This window comes from Pistacia vera, unplaced genomic scaffold (assembly GCF_008641045.1).
Source record: "Pistacia vera cultivar Batoury unplaced genomic scaffold, PisVer_v2 Contig57, whole genome shotgun sequence".
Taxonomy (NCBI): Eukaryota; Viridiplantae; Streptophyta; class Magnoliopsida; order Sapindales; family Anacardiaceae; genus Pistacia; species Pistacia vera.
In genome coordinates, this window is record NW_022196412.1 from 44,915 (window position 1) to 65,981 (window position 21,067).

The 21,067-nt window shown below is 34.5% G+C and overlaps 3 protein-coding genes across 5 annotated transcripts; 1 reads left to right on the top strand and 2 right to left on the bottom strand.

Moving 5' to 3' along the window:
- Positions 1-276: 276 nt before the first annotated feature.
- LOC116108820 (LEC14B protein) lies at positions 277-6,022 on the bottom strand. Of its 2 annotated transcripts, XM_031395052.1 has the most exons (10): positions 5,937-6,022; positions 4,941-5,473; positions 4,600-4,719; positions 4,239-4,316; positions 3,262-3,441; positions 2,761-2,838; positions 1,534-1,709; positions 1,081-1,239; positions 770-830; positions 277-661 (listed from the first exon to the last, which is right to left on the bottom strand). In XM_031395052.1, the coding sequence occupies exons 2-10, from the start codon at positions 5,370-5,372 to the stop codon at positions 467-469; spliced, it is 1,479 nt and encodes a 492-aa protein (XP_031250912.1). In that variant the 5' UTR covers positions 5,373-5,473; positions 5,937-6,022; the 3' UTR covers positions 277-466. The 2 variants fall into 2 exon arrangements, with proteins under 2 accessions (XP_031250912.1, XP_031250911.1); XM_031395051.1 differs by lacking the exon at positions 5,937-6,022 and having other exon boundaries at positions 4,941-5,914.
- Positions 6,023-8,473: 2,451 nt separating this feature from the next.
- On the top strand, positions 8,474-12,171 carry LOC116108859 (pentatricopeptide repeat-containing protein At2g30780). Of its 2 annotated transcripts, XR_004124690.1 has the most exons (3): positions 8,474-8,976; positions 9,245-10,477; positions 11,467-12,171. XR_004124690.1 is itself a non-coding variant. In XM_031395097.1 (2 exons), exons 1-2 carry the CDS (start codon positions 8,560-8,562, stop codon positions 10,406-10,408), a joined length of 1,581 nt encoding a protein of 526 aa, XP_031250957.1. In that variant the 5' UTR covers positions 8,474-8,559; the 3' UTR covers positions 10,409-11,432. The 2 variants fall into 2 exon arrangements, 1 of the variants encoding a protein (XP_031250957.1); XM_031395097.1 differs by lacking the exon at positions 11,467-12,171 and having other exon boundaries at positions 9,245-11,432.
- Positions 12,172-15,360: 3,189 nt separating this feature from the next.
- LOC116108762 (gibberellin receptor GID1B-like) lies at positions 15,361-17,900 on the bottom strand. Its single transcript, XM_031394998.1, has 2 exons — positions 17,570-17,900; positions 15,361-16,931 (listed from the first exon to the last, which is right to left on the bottom strand). The coding sequence occupies exons 1-2, from the start codon at positions 17,606-17,608 to the stop codon at positions 15,918-15,920; spliced, it is 1,053 nt and encodes a 350-aa protein (XP_031250858.1). The 5' UTR covers positions 17,609-17,900; the 3' UTR covers positions 15,361-15,917.
- Positions 17,901-21,067: the final 3,167 nt, after the last annotated feature.

A 21,067-nucleotide genomic window follows, 5' to 3' on the forward strand; every position in this document is an offset into this window, starting at 1 on the left:
TGTAAATTAGCCTTCAGATCATTTAAAAAAAAAAAAAAGACACTGTCAAATCTTTTAGACAAACAAGATCGTGGGCCACTTACCCACCCCACCACACCATCATACCGTAGTCCTTACCTATGGAAACCCTCCAGCAAGACCCACACAAAAAAAGGTTAACAATTTGGTTTCTAGAAACCATCCCTCAAATTTGATGGCTGGAATCATACTAAAAGCATTTTTCTTATTTTCTGGATTTAAATATTACCAAATTATTCTCAGAGAATAATTATACCCAACGGTATCTTATTGGGCGATAATAAATAAACAAATAAATACTTACAAGGTAATTCGCATGGGGTGCTCTACAACTACACCCTTATTCAGGAAAATTATACAAATTTTCAAGATTATACTCTTTACATTATTGGTTTGTTCTGTACAGCTATATGGACATGCTTGACTCTTATTGCATAGTCATCTCATATCACAGGAAAAACTGTCTCCTCCGGATTCTCCTCTTGGTCATAGCCATTGGAGCTTCTCCATTCTCCGGAAATTCCCATCTCACAACATCTCCATCCCAAGAAGAGCTAACTAGCATCGGGTAATATGGGTGCCAACTACAATCTCTTACAGGTGAAGTATGGTGCCTTAGTACAGCAACTTGCGCTCCACTCACCTATAAATCACCATAACCACATTAGGAGAAAGGCTCACCATTATTGATCTCTGGTTATTGATCATGCAAATATCGGAAAAAAAAAAAATATGAGTTTTGATTACTTACCAAGTCATAAACATAAACACAACAATCATGGGATCCAGTGTAGATATATTTTTGGCCAGTGCTGCAGAAAGTGATTAAACATAATTAAAATTAAATTAATTCAGGTTTTAAAACTGGTAGAATAGAGTCAAACGACTGAAACAAAAATCTTGCCCAGAGAAAATAGATTTTTAACTTAAAAGCATGGCTAGAGCCTACTTAAAACTAGGGCCTCTAGGAATTTAACGTAAACACATCAGAGGAAAGCCATCTAAACTTTCAAATGCTCATAATCAAATTATCATGAAGTAGAAATTGCACTTGTTACTTACCTATATGCAGGCGAAAAGTAGCAACGGATAAGAGTACGCAGGATGGAATGACCTCTATATGTAGCCACCGACTGATCAGATGGGTGTTTCAAATCTCTTGCCAGGGATGGGTAGTCCATCCATCTATAATCCCATTCATAATTCCTAAGCCTCACATGGCTGGGATGAAAGAAAACTATTATTAGCATTCTCCATCCGTAGTATGTTCAATCTTAAGATATCACACAATCATAACATTCATTGGTTACTCTGAGAAATCCAAGCCCCCCACTAGCCTTTCAAAATCTTGCTCTTTTAAAATTTCGGAAGGGATTGAAAGAACAAAGTTTTTAACAGGGTTAATGTGATACATTCATAAATCAACAAAAAGAAAACATAAGACATGCATCATATACTGACTGCACTTGAACAATTAATTGATTCAAAGAATCAAAGGCGATAAACTAAACATACCAGGTAGCATTAGAGGACATTTTCCGAATATCCCAAAGTTTGGTAGTCTGATCTTTACCATTTGAGATAAAATAACAACCATCTCCACGGGTATCAATATATGTAATCCCTTCTAAGTGTCCCATCAGGACTCCTGCTGACTTCCCTTTTGCATTTAGGCAACGTTTATCCCACACCTGTAGAACGTTTAAGAACTAAGTAAAATAAACACATCCATATTTGTTGCCTTTTCACATATGATCTATACATAAAATTGTGCATTCCACTAATTTGCTTGTTGAGACCAAAATATGATCATGAAACAGGCCAACATAAGCACTAATGCATTAGATTAACTCATATCTTTCCACAAAATTAGATGCAGGAGTGAACTGGCTTCAGAAGGTTCAAAAGTTCTAGATTGATGAAATCTTAGAACCTTAATGGATTACAAGGGATCATTTATTATTGTATTCACTATTTCTATTAACAATACCACCACCATCATCACTGAAAACTTAAGTTGTTCTGCTCCAGTATGTGCAGGACAACCACCTCTGCCAAAGTTTGTCTGCTGTAATTACAACATTAAGTTTTTAATAATTCCTTATATCCCTCCGATAGGATTCCAAATTTACCTCCAAGATGAAGTGTTGGGTTGCAAACTTGCTGAAGCAATCTAAACTAGTCAACCATCTCAGAAAGTGACTCCTAACTTAAAAGCAATCTGGAAGTCAATAAAAGTTTATTTTTTAACATTATGCAGGATAGGTATTTACTCCTGCAAACCGACGATTAAAGCCAAGTGTACTAGGTTCAGACTTCAACTATTAGTTGCAAAAATAGAATTTTATTTTTATTTATCTATTTTTGTTCTTCTATATGCAAACCATGGTACACATTTGAATAGCATAGAAAAGTTGCAAGATCAAAACGGTCAGCTAATAAATCAAAGCAAACTCATATTCACTGACCATTAATCAAAATTCAATACCAACTAGTTTGTGACAGCTACATATGAATAGAACAAAATTTGAAGTACAGTTATATTAACATTTCTGGCACATCTAACATGCAATCATTAAATGAACAGCCAAGCAAGAAATATTAAGTCAAGAACAATGATTGACTATAAGAAATATAATGTCCTCAAAGATGGCAATCAAATCTAACAGAAACCAACAAGTATAAATACATTAAGAGGTATTACATTCTTAAAACTTCTAATTAGAACAGAATTGAATTTACCTTACAAAGATTATCATCACTCCCAGAATAAATTAGATGGCCACTTTCATCAGCAAAACACACAGTGTTAACATCAGACTGCAAAATAAAACACTCATCTATTAAGAACCTGGACAAATATTTATTATCAGAAGAAGAATTCTCTACACTGGAATAAAGCCTCTTCATCACAAGAATAAGAGAGAAAAATCAAACGAAAATAAAATCACTCTTCCATTTCAATACTGCTTTCAGGAAAGCTAATTTGTTCAACTTCACTCATTTTAATTTCTCTAGTTCACTTTGAAAATGTTGAAGTACAGGTAAAAATTGCAGGACTTTAGTCCCCAATTACACAACTGATAAACCTAACATCCTAGTAGCTTTTAGAACTCTGTAAGCCAGCAGAATATAACTATGGCAGCAATGTACAAAGAGTAAATGACTATAGGAATCAGACAAATATGCAACACGAATAGAAAATGAGATAAAGGATGTGAACATCACTATAGCAGTCTTTACCGTGTGTGCCAAAATTTTAAGAGAAAGCTTATTTGCTTCAAGATCATAAACATATATAGAATCGTCACTACTTCCAGCAACAAGTTCTCGCCCATCAGTTGAAAATTTCACAGAAAAGATTCCAAAAGAATAACCTCCTCCATCACTACCAGCAGAGAAGTCCAATCCATCGTGTATCTCCTGTATAGCATGTGGGTTCCAAATGTGAGCCAATTTTACCATGAAAAAACAAATGCTCCAGTAAAGAGGAATAAGAAAACAAAAGGACTGAACTAAACAAAAGATACGCCTGAATACTCATCATTGAGGCTTATGAGCTAAAGAGTTATGTAGAACTCAACAGCACAAAAAGTTCTTGAAAACCTTGTATCCCTCTATAGAAAGATATCGTCTTCACTATACCATAAAGAGAAAGGATGACTAAGAATTTTACCTTGGACGATGCACCAACAAGGAAGATGGGAAAAAATAAGATATGCTTGAATTTATTCACAAAAAGGGATCCTTACAAGTTATAGAGTTATGAGTAAAGCTCTACAGCAGAAAGAAATCTCACAGTCAAAGACATGGCAATGCATTAACATAATCCAGGTTTCATTTTCTTTTTGCATTTGAAAAATTTAGACAGTCGGATAGACGACTTAAGACACTACCATCCAAATTACAGTTTCCAAACCTAGTTATCACATGTCAATCACCAAATATGTGGTGTGCACGGCCATCAACATGCACCAGTCATTCCCATCTGTATATTTTCATTGCCTGTGATACTGATTCCTCAATGCTGGTCAAACAGAAAACCGTGTCTGTCCATCAGGTTATAAACTAAAACCTTACACAAATAATCACACCACAAAGCCAATGAAAGGAAAAGGTTGTTCTATTTGTCAAAAAGTGTCATCAATAGCATGTGAGTTTTGTGTTTCGTCTTAGCAATGCACAAAGTAAATTTAAGAATGATGAATCGCACAACATACCGTAATATTTGCATGAGACTCTGTTGCCCCAGAACCAACATTAACAATATGGACAATAGGTGACATGCTTGCATAAACCTACAAAAGCAATATAAATAATTATTAAAATAGAAGAAATAGTAATGTTCAGATCTAGGGCCATTGGGAGAGGCACCTTCATGTCATCAAACAAACTATGCTAAGGCCAATAAAGGATGACAAGATAAAAAATAAGAAACTATGCTATGTATTATACGCAATTTTTGACAAGTTGTCTCCATACATCAGATGACAGAGCAAGCTTGAGCAACAATCACAAGAATTTCAAATCACACGGGCATCTCTTACATGAAAATTAAGTAAACCAGATAGATGAACTCACTATATGGCGTTTATCTGGAGATAGAGATGTATCTGTAACTGTCCAATGCAAACTTTTGGCATGGATGTCCTTCTGTAGTTTCCATCCTCTCTCCACATTGTATATTCTAATTTGGCTTCCCTGAAATAAACATTTGGAATATTAATGAACATAGATTATCAAATTTTCTTTTTGCAGATACACTAATCACCCTATGCTGTCTTAGGCTACATGAGACATGTAGGAAAACAACCTAATCAGCCAAATAGAGAAGTCAGAAAATTTCCTATAGAACATGCCTATTACGCTACTTTTTTACATTTGAGAGAGTACCCAATTCAGATAGAGCAATAACATAATACCTGAAATCCAGCAACAAACAGAGAACCATCAGCTGAAAACTGAGAGACATATGCTCTGCTAGTTATCTGATCCACAAGCCAAGGTCCATTGACTGGCAAATATCTACTTAGAATATGACAGCAATCCACCGATGAAAACCTCCCTCTTCCTGAATAATTACCTTCTCTAGCTGCCAACATCTTTACCACAGAGACAGGCAAGCCCTGCTTCCCCGGTATTACTTTGCTCAGCTTCTCGTGTGGTGTAGATTTTAGCTTTGTGAGCTGGGCAATCTCATGATCTAAATTATTCAAAGGTTTCTTAATTTTATTATGACTGTTACTAGCTTCACTGATGGACTTATCACCGTCAAAGTAGTCAGATTCTATATCCAATCTACTCATGGAATAACCCATTTCGTCAATGTCAACTTCAATGGGTGTTACATACATTTTAACTCAAAATCACCGGCAATATTTCTTATTGCTTAAGCATTTACAAGTATGCTGAGCCTTCATAACGCCCATACGCAGGTTTTTACAGTGTATCCATCCTGCAAAATTAGCATCAAAAATAGAAAGAATAAAGCATCTAGTTCATTCTTAAGCAATAAGCATAGTAAAGTTGATTACTATTCACCAGTCTTTTAGACAATAAGCTAGTTTGTTAGATAATTAAGGCACTGTATTCAACATAGAAAATTTGGAAATAAGAAAAATCATAATTCAAATTTAAATATATGAATATTAAACTCTCTAAACCTGAAATTTACCGCCTTTTTTTTTTTTTTTTTTTGGGTGTTGGGGGGGAGGGGAAGCAATTCGATAATCCTTACTTGCAACAAACTACACAATTAAATCATTTGCAGTTCCATATATTCACATACAACCAAAAAGAAGCTACAGTTCCTTTATCTTTTAATCAACAAGGAAAATAGTGTCAACTCTCTTCTAAAAGCAATACAGTTCAAAATCGAAGTAAAAACTAAAAGTTGTAAAAGACAGCTGCTGACTCACAAGACAAACAAGAAGTTCTCCACACCAGAAGATTAAAACAAGACATGAATAGCATGGTCACAATACAGGAAGAGTGAAGCTTTATTAAAATTTAGAACAGTCTCACCTTCTCGTTTGGAAAAAAAAAATCGGGTCCTCAGCTTTAAATATCGGATTCAACTGTTTTCATAACGATATTTTGCCAATGGATAATATAACACACGGATATGTATTACCGCCTTACCGTTGTCACATTTGGTTACTTCGAGCAGATGCAGTTAGGAAACCATTTCGCGACATGCACCCAGAACGACCTCTACTGTGCACGTTGAAATTTCCGGTACATTGCACTTTTATCTGGTGTTATAGATGATGACACCATATCCAATTTAAATGTAATAATTCAATATTTTTGTAATTCTAAAATATAATATTCGCAACAGGAAATAATAATATGAATGCATTTATGTATTTTAAAGGAAACTACTTAAATATAATTAAAAGAAACAGAATAATAAAACCAAAAACGAAAGGATTATTGTGAATTTATCGTCCTATTGTACATCATAAACTTAGAAATACTGATCTTATTTATCAATTATTTTGTTTTATTTTAAATCTGTCCTAAATTTTTCTCAAAAGTCTACATGTTCATAATTTTAGAGCCTAGGCCAAAAGAGCATTTTTTAATTTATATTTTTTTTTAGATTTTGATTGTATTTGAAAAGTATTTATAAAGTTATAACTTATTAGAGAAGCTCAATGTACTCTTTTTGGGTTTTTCTAAAACTTTTATTATGTCGAATATATCTTCGCATTATTTTTATAATTCCACCATATACCCTTAATTTGAAATAAAATTGTATTCATTAATTTTTTTAGTCTATAGTCCCCCCCCCCCCAAAAAAAAAAAATCACCACTCTCCTACGGATGGAAATTCAATAAATCAATTTTATAGGTATGTAAAGTCTTACTAATACCCTATGATAGTAGTCAAAAGTTTTGTCAAAAACACTAAATTATTCTATTTGCAACATCTTTAATTAAAAATTAACCCAAACAACTAATATTAACCACTCGTCTATATAAAATCTTAGTTAACATGTTTCTTACACACAAAACTGAATTAGGAATCGGTTTATATCTTTGGTTTTCAAATTCTTCGATGGAGAGAGAAGAGTTAATCTAACTTTGAAGAAGATGAGTGAACGGGGTTAGAGTGAATTCATATACTAGGGCAACTATGTTCTTCATGTGAAGATATTAATATTGTTGATTAGGAAAACTAATATTTGTCTTTATGGCAAATATTATGTTATTATTACATGGCGAATTTCATGCTAATCACATCCTTAATTATGTTAGATTATAGCATGAAGGCATGATATATGTTTGCCTTTTATAGATTCTTATACTTGTATAAATAATCTTTTTGCACAGAACATTATATATAATACAAAACAGGGTTTTAAAACCCGGCTCGGACCAAGCGATTGAACCGAGAACCAGTGATCGAGCCGGGTTGGTTTGACTAAAAAACTGGAAATATGAAATGACCCAGTTTGAGCTGCGATTGGATCAGTTTTTTGTTACGAATCGTCGATCTAACCGGTTCGACCCAACGGTTGAATCAATTCGACTAGCAACCCGGGACCCGGTGACTTGACCAGGTCACTCCCCAGGTCGGATTTTAAAACCTTGATACAAATTACACAAAGTTGATATTTTGTTTCTCTTCTTTTCTCTTAGGCAGTCTTCGGCAGATTATATTGCTTCTTTTGCCTCTCGCTTCTTCTTCTCCTTCTTTACTGCTTCGTCTTCTTAAGCTTCTAACACTTCATGTTTTGTAAAATGCTATTTTACTATTTTGTGAGAGAGTTTTTAAAAAGTGCTACTTTTCAATTTCACCCCTAAAATAGTGTCATTTAATATAATTTCTTAAAAATTTTATTGTATTTTAACTAAATATAAAAAATCAACAAAATTTGTACCTTTGAAGAAATTATATACTTTTTGGCCCAAGCTCACGTTTATGCTGTCGAAATTTGGCCCATAATTGACGAACGCTAAACAAAATACCAAGCCGGTGTTGGATGCTTTTACCTTCACCCATACATGAAACGAAAGATATAATCTTCTTGCTCTATGATTTTGAGGGGTCATCTACATATTTAAATTTATTTAAAATATTAAATTTATAGAATATTAATAAATCTCGATAATTAGTTAAAATAGGTTAAATTGACACATACACCTCAGTCACTAAAAAAAAAAAAGGTTTCGGGTTCAAATGAATTTATGAGACAATCTTATACAATTTTGATAGATGCATAAAAGAAGATTTATTGTTATTATAAATAAAATGATTAACATAATTAATTAATTATTATTTTTTTTTTTATTGCTGTACTTTTAGAGTATGTTCTTAATGTATAAACTAATATATTTAAATTTGAAATGAAAAATTATTCACCGAAAATAATAGTTCAGTGAACTATCCGTGTAATTAACCCAAAAAATATTTTGTGTGAAGTAAATCTTATTAATTTCAAGACGTTTAAACGGGCGTCTGGACCAGAGTTGGATTGCACCTAGCTAGCCACCCTCAGTTCCTCCCATGTTCACCACATCAATCACCGCACAATGAAGCGCCTGTGGAAACTTTCAGACGCAGTCCAGGCCGAGCTCCAATGTCTCCACAGGCACACTCACTCTTCTAAACCCAAAACCATACCTCCACTTTCCCTATTCACCCTTACAAACGACACTAATTACAGATTTACCCACGACCTCTGTTCGCCGTCCCGCACCAACACCTTCGAGAGCATCATTAGTTTGTTCTCCGACAAGCTCGCACACCTGAACGCCAGCACTAGAGAAGATTTGACAAAGAATGTCTCGTCTTTGACCGTTGAGTTGCTGCAATACGTTGCGGATTTGCATAGGGTTTATGGGGTTTTGGAGGAGAAAGGTTTGCCTTTGTTTCAGAATCATAAGGATGGATCGGCTTTTGTTGAGCTGCTCAAGCAGTTGGGTTCTTGGCCTAAGTTAGCACTAGAGGTATATCATTATAAATAACATGCGAATTAATATTTAAATTGGGCTTTCGTGTTTTTCTTGTTTAATTGAGTAGTTTGCTTTAAATTTGAGGTACCGATAAATCATGGACTTTCAATGTTTATTATTTCATTGTGGATGATTCTAAAATTTTTCCTATTATTATATGAACACAATGGATTGAGTTGATCTCTGTGGAATGTTCATCTATGTATTCTACATGTTCCAGAACTAGAATTGTGTGTTTATCCATCTAATTGTTTATATTCAGGTTGTTCACTGGAGGAGAAAGCAGTCTGAGCGTGGTACTCCCATGACTCCGGAAGAGTATTCAAAGTGTATTACGGCTGCTGGTAGGATTAACAATGTAGATCTTGCTGTTGAGCTGTTTACTGAGGCGGCTAAGAAGCGTGGTAAGACAACCTGTACTTATAATGCTCTAATGGGTGCTTATATGTACAATCAACTTGGTGATAAATGTCAGTCATTATTTCGGGACTTGAAAAAGGAAGCTAATATTAGCCCTTCAGTTGTAACATACAACATTCTTATATCTGTCTTTGGCCGTATGTTGCTGGTCGATCACATGGAGGCCGCATTTCAGGGAATGAAGGACTTAAATCTCTCACCAAATGTACGCACATATAATAATTTAATTGCTGGATACCTGACTGCTGGGATGTGGGATAGTATGGAAATGACTTTTCAGATGATGAATGCACAAGGAGTAAAGCCAGATATTTACACCCACTCGCTATTGCTTCGAGGGTATGCTCATGCTAGGAATATAGATCGGATGGAAGAGACATATGAATTGATAAAACATCATGTTGTTGATAATGAAATCCCATTGATCAGAGCCATGATATGTGCATATTGTAAAATTTCTATCGCTGATAGAATTAAAAAGATTGAGGCTCTAATAGGGCTTATTCCAGAGAAGGAGTATCGACCTTGGTTGAATGTGCTATTGATTAGGGTTTATGCTCAGGAGGATTGTTTACTGGGGATGGAAAATTCAATAAATGAGGCATTTGAGCATAAAACCTCTGTAACAAATGCCAGAGTTATGCGAACCATTATTGCAAGTTATTTCCGGTGCAATGCTGTGGACAAGCTTGCAAACTTCATAAAGCGTGCTGAATCTGCTGGGTGGACAATCTGCCGGTCCTTATATCACTGTAAAATGGTTTTGTATGGAGCACAAAATCGCTTAGAAGAAATGGAGAGTGTCCTTAATGAGATGGAGAATTTCAACGTTAATCGCACTCAAAAGACATTGTGGATATTGTACCATGCCTATTCAACATGTGGTCAAAGACAAAAGGTCCAGCAAGTAATAGGATTGATGTGGAAGTTTGGATGTGAGGTTCCTTTGGATGCATTGCTGTCACAACATTCCAATTCATGCAGCAGCACTACAAGTTGCAGATAGCATTCAGTTGTCATTTTGAATGATTCATCAAATCTGTAAGATGGGATTGAGGTTGCAAATAGTTTATAGGTACTCCATCTTTTCTCTCGCTTGGTTTGTTTAATACCTTGTATAATGTTTTTGCTAGTTTGAAGCCTTTGGTACATAAACTCCCTGGTATTGCATAAGAGTGTATTAAATCACTGAATGGTCTAAAGTCACAGATAGTGTGGAGCACAGAGTTCAGCATTGATGGAAATATTTTTTTAAGATATTCAATTGTTTTGCATCAGTTCCTCAATGTGGAACTTGCCCATTGTATGATTTTGTGTGTCTAGACTACTGTTCAGGTACGATTCATCTCATTCATGCATATGGGGGTGAAACTATGATATTGCTGATGGAGTTTGACTTTTTAGAACAGGGATTATTAGAATTTAGATATTTATGAAAGGGATTCAAGGCTTTATATATAGGAAACCTGTTTGATGGTGAAAACTTGAAGAGTTGTGAAGCAACTAGTTGCCTTCAGTATTCCAGTAAATAACAACGTAAGTAGTAACTATTAAAATTCTAAGACAAAATAATTTGAGAAAAGCATGCAATAGGAGATGTGAAAACACTAGATAATCATGCCTTTTCAATAATAATCCAAATAACTGGATATTGCACTAATTTGACTTTAGTCATATGAGTAGGCTTGATTCATATTGTAATATGATTGTGATTCCTAAAATCAATAGAACTAGGTATCGTATCTGACTAGAGTTAACATAAAACCCTCTTCACCTTGCAGTAGCATCTACCAGTTAAAACAATCTTGTGGTACTAATTTGTCAAGTGTCTAAAACATATTAATTCATTACAAATCAGCCCAGTCAGGCTGCTGGTAATAAGAGTTATGAAATATTAGTCCTCTTGAAGAAGATACTAGTTGAAATTCTTTCTGAAAATCTAGAACGAATACAATTAGTTTGTAATTTCTGAGGGGAATGTTCTTGAATCTAAAGTTCTGTCTTTTCTTTGTTTTGGTTCTGTTGGTTGCATATGTGATGGATTGATCATTGATATTATTGCAGAAAGTTACAGACACTGTTGAATGGACCAAGACGACCTGTATACTGAATATTTACAGGAATTGGAATTAAATTCAGTAGCATGCTAGATGGTGTGCGTTTCTGCAGTAAAAGCAAGCTCATGTTCTGTATTTTGACTATATTGACTTGACTAATTTTAGTAGAAAGTTAGAACAGAGAATAGAGACAATTTTTGCTTATATTAAGGAAGTGATAGAAAGTCTGGGATTAAACTTTACAAGAGCTGTGTAATCTCTTGTCATCTGTCAGCAGCAAAAGCTTTACTCAAAGGGCTGAAGGTGAACCTTAAGTATGTTCTGATGGTAAAATCCTCTCAATTACTGAAGGTGTAAAATACTATATACAGGTAGTTGGATCTATTTTTTGTGATTCAGTTACAACAATTTGCTTCCGACGATGATAGGCTTATCAGAGTGACCTCACAAGCTGGAGTTCGGGTTTAAGCCTGCTGAGGAATAATTTACAAAAGTAAATTGTTATTGATGTTCAGAAGCAATTGTAATTCTGCGATGCTTCTGTCAAATAATGTGGTTGGAGTGGGAAAAGGTTATATTATTTTCTTAATAAGATCTTCTGTTTCTTTTGTGTCAGTTTGAACAATGATTCATATGATTCAGATTTCTCATTGCGTCTTTGTACAATGCTTGAGTCATTAACATTGACGGGGATTATTGATTCGCAAAAAATGACCTGTTTAATATAACTAATTTACTCATTCTTTGTTATTATAAAACAAAGTTGTGTCATTGTAATATATATTTGTTCAGCTAAGATATGCAACTTTTTGTTTCTTTTTTAGGAGCATATTACATAAACTGGCTTGCATTACTGAATAAATTATATTTCTTAGGTCACACGATTGATAATGTGGTTAATTTGTCATAATATCTCTATTGGAGCATAACATTAACTATTTGTAGAGTGTTATCTACGTTAATGTCTTGTTTTGGAGAAGGCAATAGAGCTTAATTAGAGGGAATTTTTGTTGGGAAACTGTAAATCATACTAGTTACTGTTATTCTGGTCCCCTGCTTCCTAAGTGACACCCATCAAACAAAAGTTAGAAATCACTTGAATCATGTCGGAAGCAGCAGAAAAAAGTAAATGTTATATATGGTATTGAATACTGAGATGATAGATTGAAGAGAGATGAAATATTAAATTTCTCTAATTTGTTAATTCCTGCAGTAGCATGTGGAAGTCTTTGCTTCTGTTTAAGGGGGGAGGATCAAGGATGAGTCCTGAATCAAAGCCGGTGATAGTGGTCTGGTCGGTGCTTTGAAGAATCTGGTCTTGTCTGGGTTGTTGGCATGTCAGTATCCCCAACCCTTCCACAAATACTTTGATTAAACAAACAAACAAAACAAACTTGTTAGTTTAAGCTTTGTCTTTCATTTTGGTTGCACTCTAAGCTTTGTGTTGTTATTTTTCTTAATTTTATTACAAAATTTGTATGAACTAAATCTGATTGATTACTATTATTCTTTTCTTTCATACTTAAGCTTTTTGGATTCTCTTATAATCTTGTTTTTCCCACGTGCCACTATGTCTATACACCCTTGTTTTTTTCTTGGCTTTAATTCATCAACTTTTTCAATGTTATCACTTCCCAAATCTTTTTCTTTCTTTGTATTTTCTCACGTTATATTAATGTTTAACATTTAGTCTCTTGAAGAACTTTCAAATTCCCAATAGTATCATATGCTCATTAGATTAGATTGTAATTTTTTCTACACTCTTAGGTCTTAGCATATCTTTTTGTTATTTTTTTAATGTAAATTTAAAAATGAAAAAAATTAAAAGTTTTTTTAATTGTTTTGAAAGTTGTGTTTANTACTAGGTCACACGATTGATAATGTGGTTAATTTGTCATAATATCTCTATTGGAGCATAACATTAACTATTTGTAGAGTGTTATCTACGTTAATGTCTTGTTTTGGAGAAGGCAATAGAGCTTAATTAGAGGGAATTTTTGTTGGGAAACTGTAAATCATACTAGTTACTGTTATTCGGGTCCCCTGCTTCCTAAGTGACACCCATGAAACAAAAGTTAGAAATCACTTGAATCATGTCGGAAGCAGCAGAAAAAAGTAAATGTTATATATGGTATTGAATACTGAGATGATAGATTGAAGAGAGACGAATTATTAAATTTCTCTAATTTGTTAATTCCTGCAGTAGCATGTGGGAGTTTTTGCTTCTGTTTAAGTGGGGAGGATCAAGGATGAGTCCTGAATCAAAGCCGGTGATAGTGGTCTGGTCGGTGCTTTGAAGAATCTGGTCTTGTCTGGGTTGTTGGCATGTCAGTATCCCCAACCCTTCCACAAATACTTTGATTAAACAAACAAACAAAACAAACTTGTTAGTTTAAGCTTTGTCTTTCATTTTGGTTGCACTCTAAGCTTTGTGTTGTTATTTTTTTTAATTTTATTACAAAATTTGTATGAACTAAATCTGATTGATTACTATTATTCTTTTCTTTCATACTTAAGCTTTTTGGATTCTCTTATAATCTTGTTTTTCCCACGTTCCACTATGTCTATACACCCTTGTTTTTTTCTTGGCTTTAATTCATCAACTTTTTCAATGTTATCACTTCCCAAATCTTTTTCTTTCTTTGTATTTTCTCACGTTATATTAATGTTTAACATTTAGTCTCTTGAAGAACTTTCAAATTCCCAATAGTATCATATGCTCATTAGATTAGATTGTAATTTTTTCTACACTCTTAGGTCTTAGCATATCTTTTTGTTATTTTTTTAATGTAAATTTAAAAATGAAAAAAATTAAAAGTTTTTTTAATTGTTTTGAAAGTTGTGTTTAAGGCTAATTTTATATTTACCTAACATTGTAGTAGTAGACTAATAGGTTATTTTCTCAATCAAGACAAAAATCATAGTGTGAACAAGAAAAAGCACAAAGCGGAAATGAGTAATTTAATGCATACTAATAAAGTAATAAGCAAACAAATTAAGAATTTTGTCGATAATCTTTGATTTAACAATGACAGGAGGTTGTCTTATTAAAGAGAACATAATTGACAAAGTAAAACAGGTAATTAATTTGATAATGTAAACGAAAAAAAAAAAAAAAAATGAAAACCCAAGTGAATATGTATATAATTATATATAATTGTTGATTGACAGCAAACTAAAAACAAAGCATCTCATTCAAACCAAACAAAATACAAAGGCCTAAAAAGTCAATTAAAGACAGGGTTCCATGTCTTTGTCAAAGCTTAGCTGTTTCTACCACTTAATAAAAATATTACAATTGGTTTCTTGTAGAATTTCCAAGTGGTCCTGGACCTGGTGGTGCTGGTATTTAGAATACTTCCAAAATTCTCAACCACTTTGCTAGATGAATGGAATTGGGTTTTCCTATCTTCACTTCCTGCTTTTGATATTATCCCTAACTCCAAATAATAATGATATGACTTGAATTAATCAAAGAGATGTCGAAATCCATGATTTAGACTTGTATCCAATCATCATTTTTCTCTTCTCCTTTTGGTCAATGGGATTTGGTTTTCCCTTTGGGACACAATGCAATGGTCCGCCATGCCACACCACTTCCATTCTCTTTTCTGGATTTTCTGTAAACTAAACAATACTTCAGTTTTAAAGGCTCATTTTGGTTTTGGCTTTATGAAGCAATATTTTCGTCTATATCCTCAACCAATTTAACTGCTCCTCTACCCAGGAATTAACTTGCCTTGGCAGTATAATGCCACCAGTACCACCAATTAATTTAAACATTTTCACTGGCCTGAAGCAAAAACAATGGCAACATTCTGCAGATTCCTTAAGAGCAAAAACTACATCATCTTCACCACTTACCAGGCTAGGATTTTCGGAAAAAAAGGGAAGGACAACAGAACAGAAAAACAATGGCCCTGCTAGAAAAGTTAAACAATTGATACTACAAACAATTTTCTTTATATAATTCCATAACACAAGTATAACATACAAATCCATAACAAGATGGACATATTTTTCCAGTTCATGTTTTGAAATTAGTGCTTACAATTACCAACAATACTATAACCAATTGATTAACCACCAAATAGTACCCCACACTTTCTCTGTCCCCGTTATTGGTGGCCGGAAGTTAAAAAGGGTAAGCTGTATCTCCTGGTGGTTCAGCCAAATCAAATGAACAAATTCTGATCCACTGAAACTGGTAGTTCCTGGATAGATTTCCTTTCCCCACCTAAATGACAGACCATAAGCCCTCTTCTCCACAACAAGAACAACCAGTCGCCTAAGATGCAGAACTCTTATACCTCCACCACAAATGGTAACACGGTAAGAAGTAATAATACAACACAATCTTATAACTACACAACGTCACTGCAAAAGGATAAAAAAACCCGAGTGAAATGTCAAACTTCTGTTATGTAAGGTTGCCTGTAGTTAAGGTTAAGAAGAGTATTAACAGTTAGGATTCACAAACTTCTTTATCTCCTCCATGAGGCAATAAAAGTGATCGTTATTCGGCAAGAAGTAGAACCCAATAGTGGCCTCTTTCAGAAAAAGGAGATTCACTTCATGACCAGCTTTCTTTAGCCCTTTAACATAAGCCAATTGCCAGTCTTGAACAAGATCCAAACCAGCCACAACAACGAGACTTTTGGGAAACTTAATGCTTTCAAGGCTTTTACCTCGAGGGCCAAATGGGTTACATGCCGGATGATCCCTATCTTCTCCCTCAGGAAGATACGCCCTCCAATACCAATTGCGGTCTTGTATTGTAACAAAGTATTTGCCATCCAATCTGTTCTCTGATTCGGTTCTCTTTTCTCCACCAAACATTGGGTGAAGTAGAATATTCCCCAGTACTTCAATCTTGGGTTCAGTTTCTGCTTCAGCTTCGGCTGCCCTAACCGCAACATGGTGAGCTATATTACCGCCTGAACTATCTCCAGCCAAATAAACATAAACTTTCGAATCTTTTCCACTTCGAAGCCAATTTCTTGATGTAACCCACTTAAGAGCAGTCCAACCATCATCATATGCACAAGGATATCTATACTCTGGTGATCTACGATAATTTACAGAGACCACTACAGCTTTGCAAATGCTAACAAGGCGACGGCAGAAAGTGTCATAAATAGCACTATTGGCAGAAGAATGTGTAAAACTTCCACCATGGAAGAAGACAATAACAGGCACAATCTCGGTGGTGCTCAAGGGCTTTTCTAGCTCCACAATGCCCCACTGAGCTTCATTCTTTGGGGCAGGTTGATAAACTCTATTAAGCAGACCAGTAGTTCGATCCACATGATCAAATGAGTAAACTCCATCCACAGGAATGATGTTGGCTGCGACTTTACGGTCAAGAAACTCCGCCAGATCCCGGTTAAAGGTTCCGTCAGGTCGTCTAAGGAGATTGTAAGCTAGTTTGAAATTGGAAATGAGAACCCATGTATTAAGTGGAACAACCCTCTACAAAAGAAGATGAAAAGAGAGACGGAATTAGAAGTTTTGCACTCTATTTTACAAAGCTTTAGCACTATATAAATATTAAGAACAAGATAGATCACATACATTAAATCTCATGAGAATGATGAAAACATATTTCAATCTAAGAAAGAAGGCTAACCAAACCCAGAGAACAACAAGAGAATTGTTGGATAAAGAATTACAAACAGCCAATGAAAAGGGTATAAAAAGCGTGGGCCTAAATACAAATCACATTATAGAAAAATTTATAACTTTTACACAAATTCATGTATGGAAATGGACTTTCCAACACAATAAAGTCACATCTCAATAAGCTAAAACCCAAAAAAAAAAAAATCTAATTCATCGTGATTCATTAAAACATTAAAATAAAAATAAAAAAAACGAAAAGATAACAGAAATTTAAAGAATTATAGTGGTAAAAACAGAGCGAAATTCTTCGAATCCTACAAAAAAACTCGCATACAAATCAAATCAAACCCACATAAACTTGAGCTTTCTATGTATAAGTTTAACAAGATGAAACAAACCCATCAAATCAAATCAACATTTTAGCTTCCAATGAAATGAAGAAGAAGAAGAAGATGGGAGAGAATGATAAGCAAAGAGAAAGAAAACACCTTAGACTCATGAAGGTTGACTTCATTACTACCAGCCATAGCTGAAAAACAATAAGCAAAAAAAGCCAAGAGCTAACAGAGCCCTTGCAAGAACTCACAAATGAATGTGATCTTCAAAGAAGCACCACCGTCATAATAATTGAACAGGAGTTGTAAGCAAGAAAACCTTCCCCTCTCTCTCTCCTTTCTTTTTTGTACTTTGAAATGGTTTATATGGATTGATTCCTCGTTAAGAGTTCTGAACAAGAAAAGACACTTGTTTCACGAGGAAATTAAAAAAAAAAAAAACAAAAAAAAAAAGGGGGGGGGGGATAAAAGAGACACAAGGAAAGAAGAAAGAAAGAGAGAGAGATTTATGAAGCTATCTACGTTACACAGATATAGATAGAGAAAGTACAGTCCAAATAAATAAATTAAAAGCGGGAGAGAGAGAGTCAAAGAGAAATGAAAGAAGAACGACGGAGAAGAACGGAGACGAAAGAGACGACAAAGCAGGCGGCCGAATTAAACTGTTTATGGTGGGACCTACCCGTTTCGTTTTTTTATATTAACTAACCTTTGCTTTTTTTTTTTTAACTATTTTTGTGTGTTTCTCCCCATCTCCTAAGTCCAAACTCTATTTATTTCTATGCTTTGCTCACTTTTAATGAAATTTGTTTTTTTCTTCTTTTTTTTTTTTTAATTAATAACATTATTATGTCTCATTAAATCTAAACTTTGTCTTCTTTATCACCATTTTATCCCTTTTGTATTTCATATTATTATCTCGTTAACTTATATTATCTTGTAAATTATATTCCTGTTTATTTCGAATATTTATAACATAGGTAAAAGATTTTTTTAAATATGTTCCACAAGCAAATTTCAATTTCAATTTATTTTTTTCAATAACGATAAACTTTAACATTTTCAAGAAAAAAAAAGTTTGACTTGGACGAACAAAATAAAGTATTGTATATTAATGTAAACAGTAGTGGAAGTAGCCAAAAGCAGGTTCTGGCAATAGCTGTAGTGATTAGAAATTTGTCTCTAAAAACAAATAAAAAGAAGCAGACAGAGTTTTCCTGCGTGCGGCCGACGCCAAGGCACGTGGCGACAAAGGGCTCCGTCTCGACTCTTTTGCCAAACCCATTCTTCTCTATTTCCCAAAATACCCTCATTCCCTACCAGACCACCAAACTGCCACTCAGCAGGACACGTGTTTTGTCCGCTAGCGGAAAGCGCGTGACGGCATGTTTTTTGTCAGAGCCTGGAGAGCAGGAGAAGAAAAGAGAGAGAGAAGAGGCTTCAGCTTCCCTTTTTTATTTTTTCTTTTTTTTGTTTTATTTCATTTTTTTTCAACTGGGCTCCACCTAAAGTGGGCTTTTGATTTTGTCGTATTCTATGGAGCGTGTATATCCAATGAATGGTGAATACGGACACGTGTCTCTCTCAGAGTGCACACATTATGTGATGGGTCCTACATTCACACACTTCCCTCAAAAGTCTTATTCTCAAAACAAATTGATACGATGATTAACACTCTTTTTGTGGGACCATCTTTTTGGCCTCTCTAACACTTTACAATTGACACGTGTTATATTCAGCTTGCTTTGGGGAGTGATTGATTAGATTTTTCTGTTTACATATCAAGTATCGGCCAATGGTGGATCATCCAACCGTTAATTTGTTTGACGAAAAAGATTCGTGGCATCATGAGAATACCTATAAATGAAGTGGTAGGCTACTTTACCGTGGAGATAACCTCAAGGGTCAGTAAGATGGTTAAGAAATTTTGGGACGTTCGTTTTATTATTCCCGATCATATTCTTAATCCTATTCCCAAAATACATCGCTTCGTTTGGTTCATGATTGAAAATACTACTCTTAATATTTCTAAAAAAGTTAAACAGTAAAATACCCAAAAACTCTTATTTTTTAGAATACTATTTTCAATATTATTCAATTTTTTTAAAACCTTCTAAATTTGTTAATTTAATTAAATACCCCTAAATATTTTTTTAAAAATTATAAAAACACCCCAACAATCCACATTTACCAGATTCCGGCCACCACCGTCGGAAAATAGCCTGAATCTGGTAGGATGGCGCACTACCGGCTGAATTTGGCCGGTAGTGCACCGTGGATCTAGTCGGAAAAGGCCAGATCTAAGGCCAAAGATCTGGCCGTTCTTTGGCCGTAACACTCGGTCATGACGGCCAACAAACGGTCGTCGTTGACCATCAACGACGACCGTTTGTTGGCCGTTATTGGGAGCAAATACGGCCAGATCTGGCCGAAAAATGTCATATCGGCGCATGACCAGCAAGATCCAACCGGTCATGCGCCCATAAGGCGACTCCGGCCACCTCCGATGGTGGTGGCTGGCTGGGGGTGTTTGACGGTGGGTTAGAGGTGTTTTTGTTAACTTTTAATGTTTTATTATAGGGGGTATTTTGTAAAAAAATAAACATAAAGGGCATTTTATTAATTTATAAATTTTACATCGTAATACCCGCCCAATTCAACTTTTTTTTAACTTTTTTCAAAAAACTTTTCCCAAAACCCCTAAATTTTGAACCAAACGAAGCCCATGTTTGTTTAATTATTTGAGAAATACTATTCTAATTTTTTTAATTACTTTTAGATTCTTTAAGTTTATTAATTTAATTAAAATTTAAAAATTAACAAAAACACCCCCACCCACCCATAATTGTCAAATTCCGGTAATCACTGTCGGCAATTACCGAAATATGTTACAACCGGGTAAAAACGACCGAAATTGACCGATAATTCACCGATCTGGTCTTTTTCGGTCAGATTTATAATGGATCTGGCTGGAAAATGCCAGATCTGGTCGTCGCTGATGGCCAAATCTGGCCTTTTACGTCCGTCAACGGCCAGATCTGGCATTTTCTGGCCAAATCCGTGGTGAATCTGGTCGAAAAAAGTCATATCAACGCATGACTGGTCAAATCCAACCAGTCTGCATCGTAACGCTATTTTCTGGCCAGATTCCTGTGGCACTATGGGTGAGTGGGGGTGTTTTTGTCATTTTACAAAAAAATTATATATTAAGGTGTTCAGTTAAATTAGCAAACCTCTGGGGTTTTTTTTGTTAATTTTTAAATTTTACCTCGTAATACTCACTCTATTCAACTACCCAATATTATTCCCAAAATCTTATCCAAAATAACAAACTAAACGCACCATTTGTTTCCTTCATTGTTTTTTTTTTTTTTTAAAATATCTTAAGATTATCTATCATATTTGTAATTTATCTGAAATATTGAGACCATAGGATGTTAATGGGTCTTGAGAATTAATTAAAGTATACGTAAATTGATTCGGATGTCTCGGTTATTAAAAAAAAAAAAAAAAACTTTATTGAGGAGTTAGGGATAATGAGAGCCGTTGATATTTACTATGATTAGAAAAGTGATAGAAATATAGAATTGGTAAGAAAATTTATGAAAGAGAGACAAGTATGTAATAGGAATAATAAAGGTCAAAATTGTA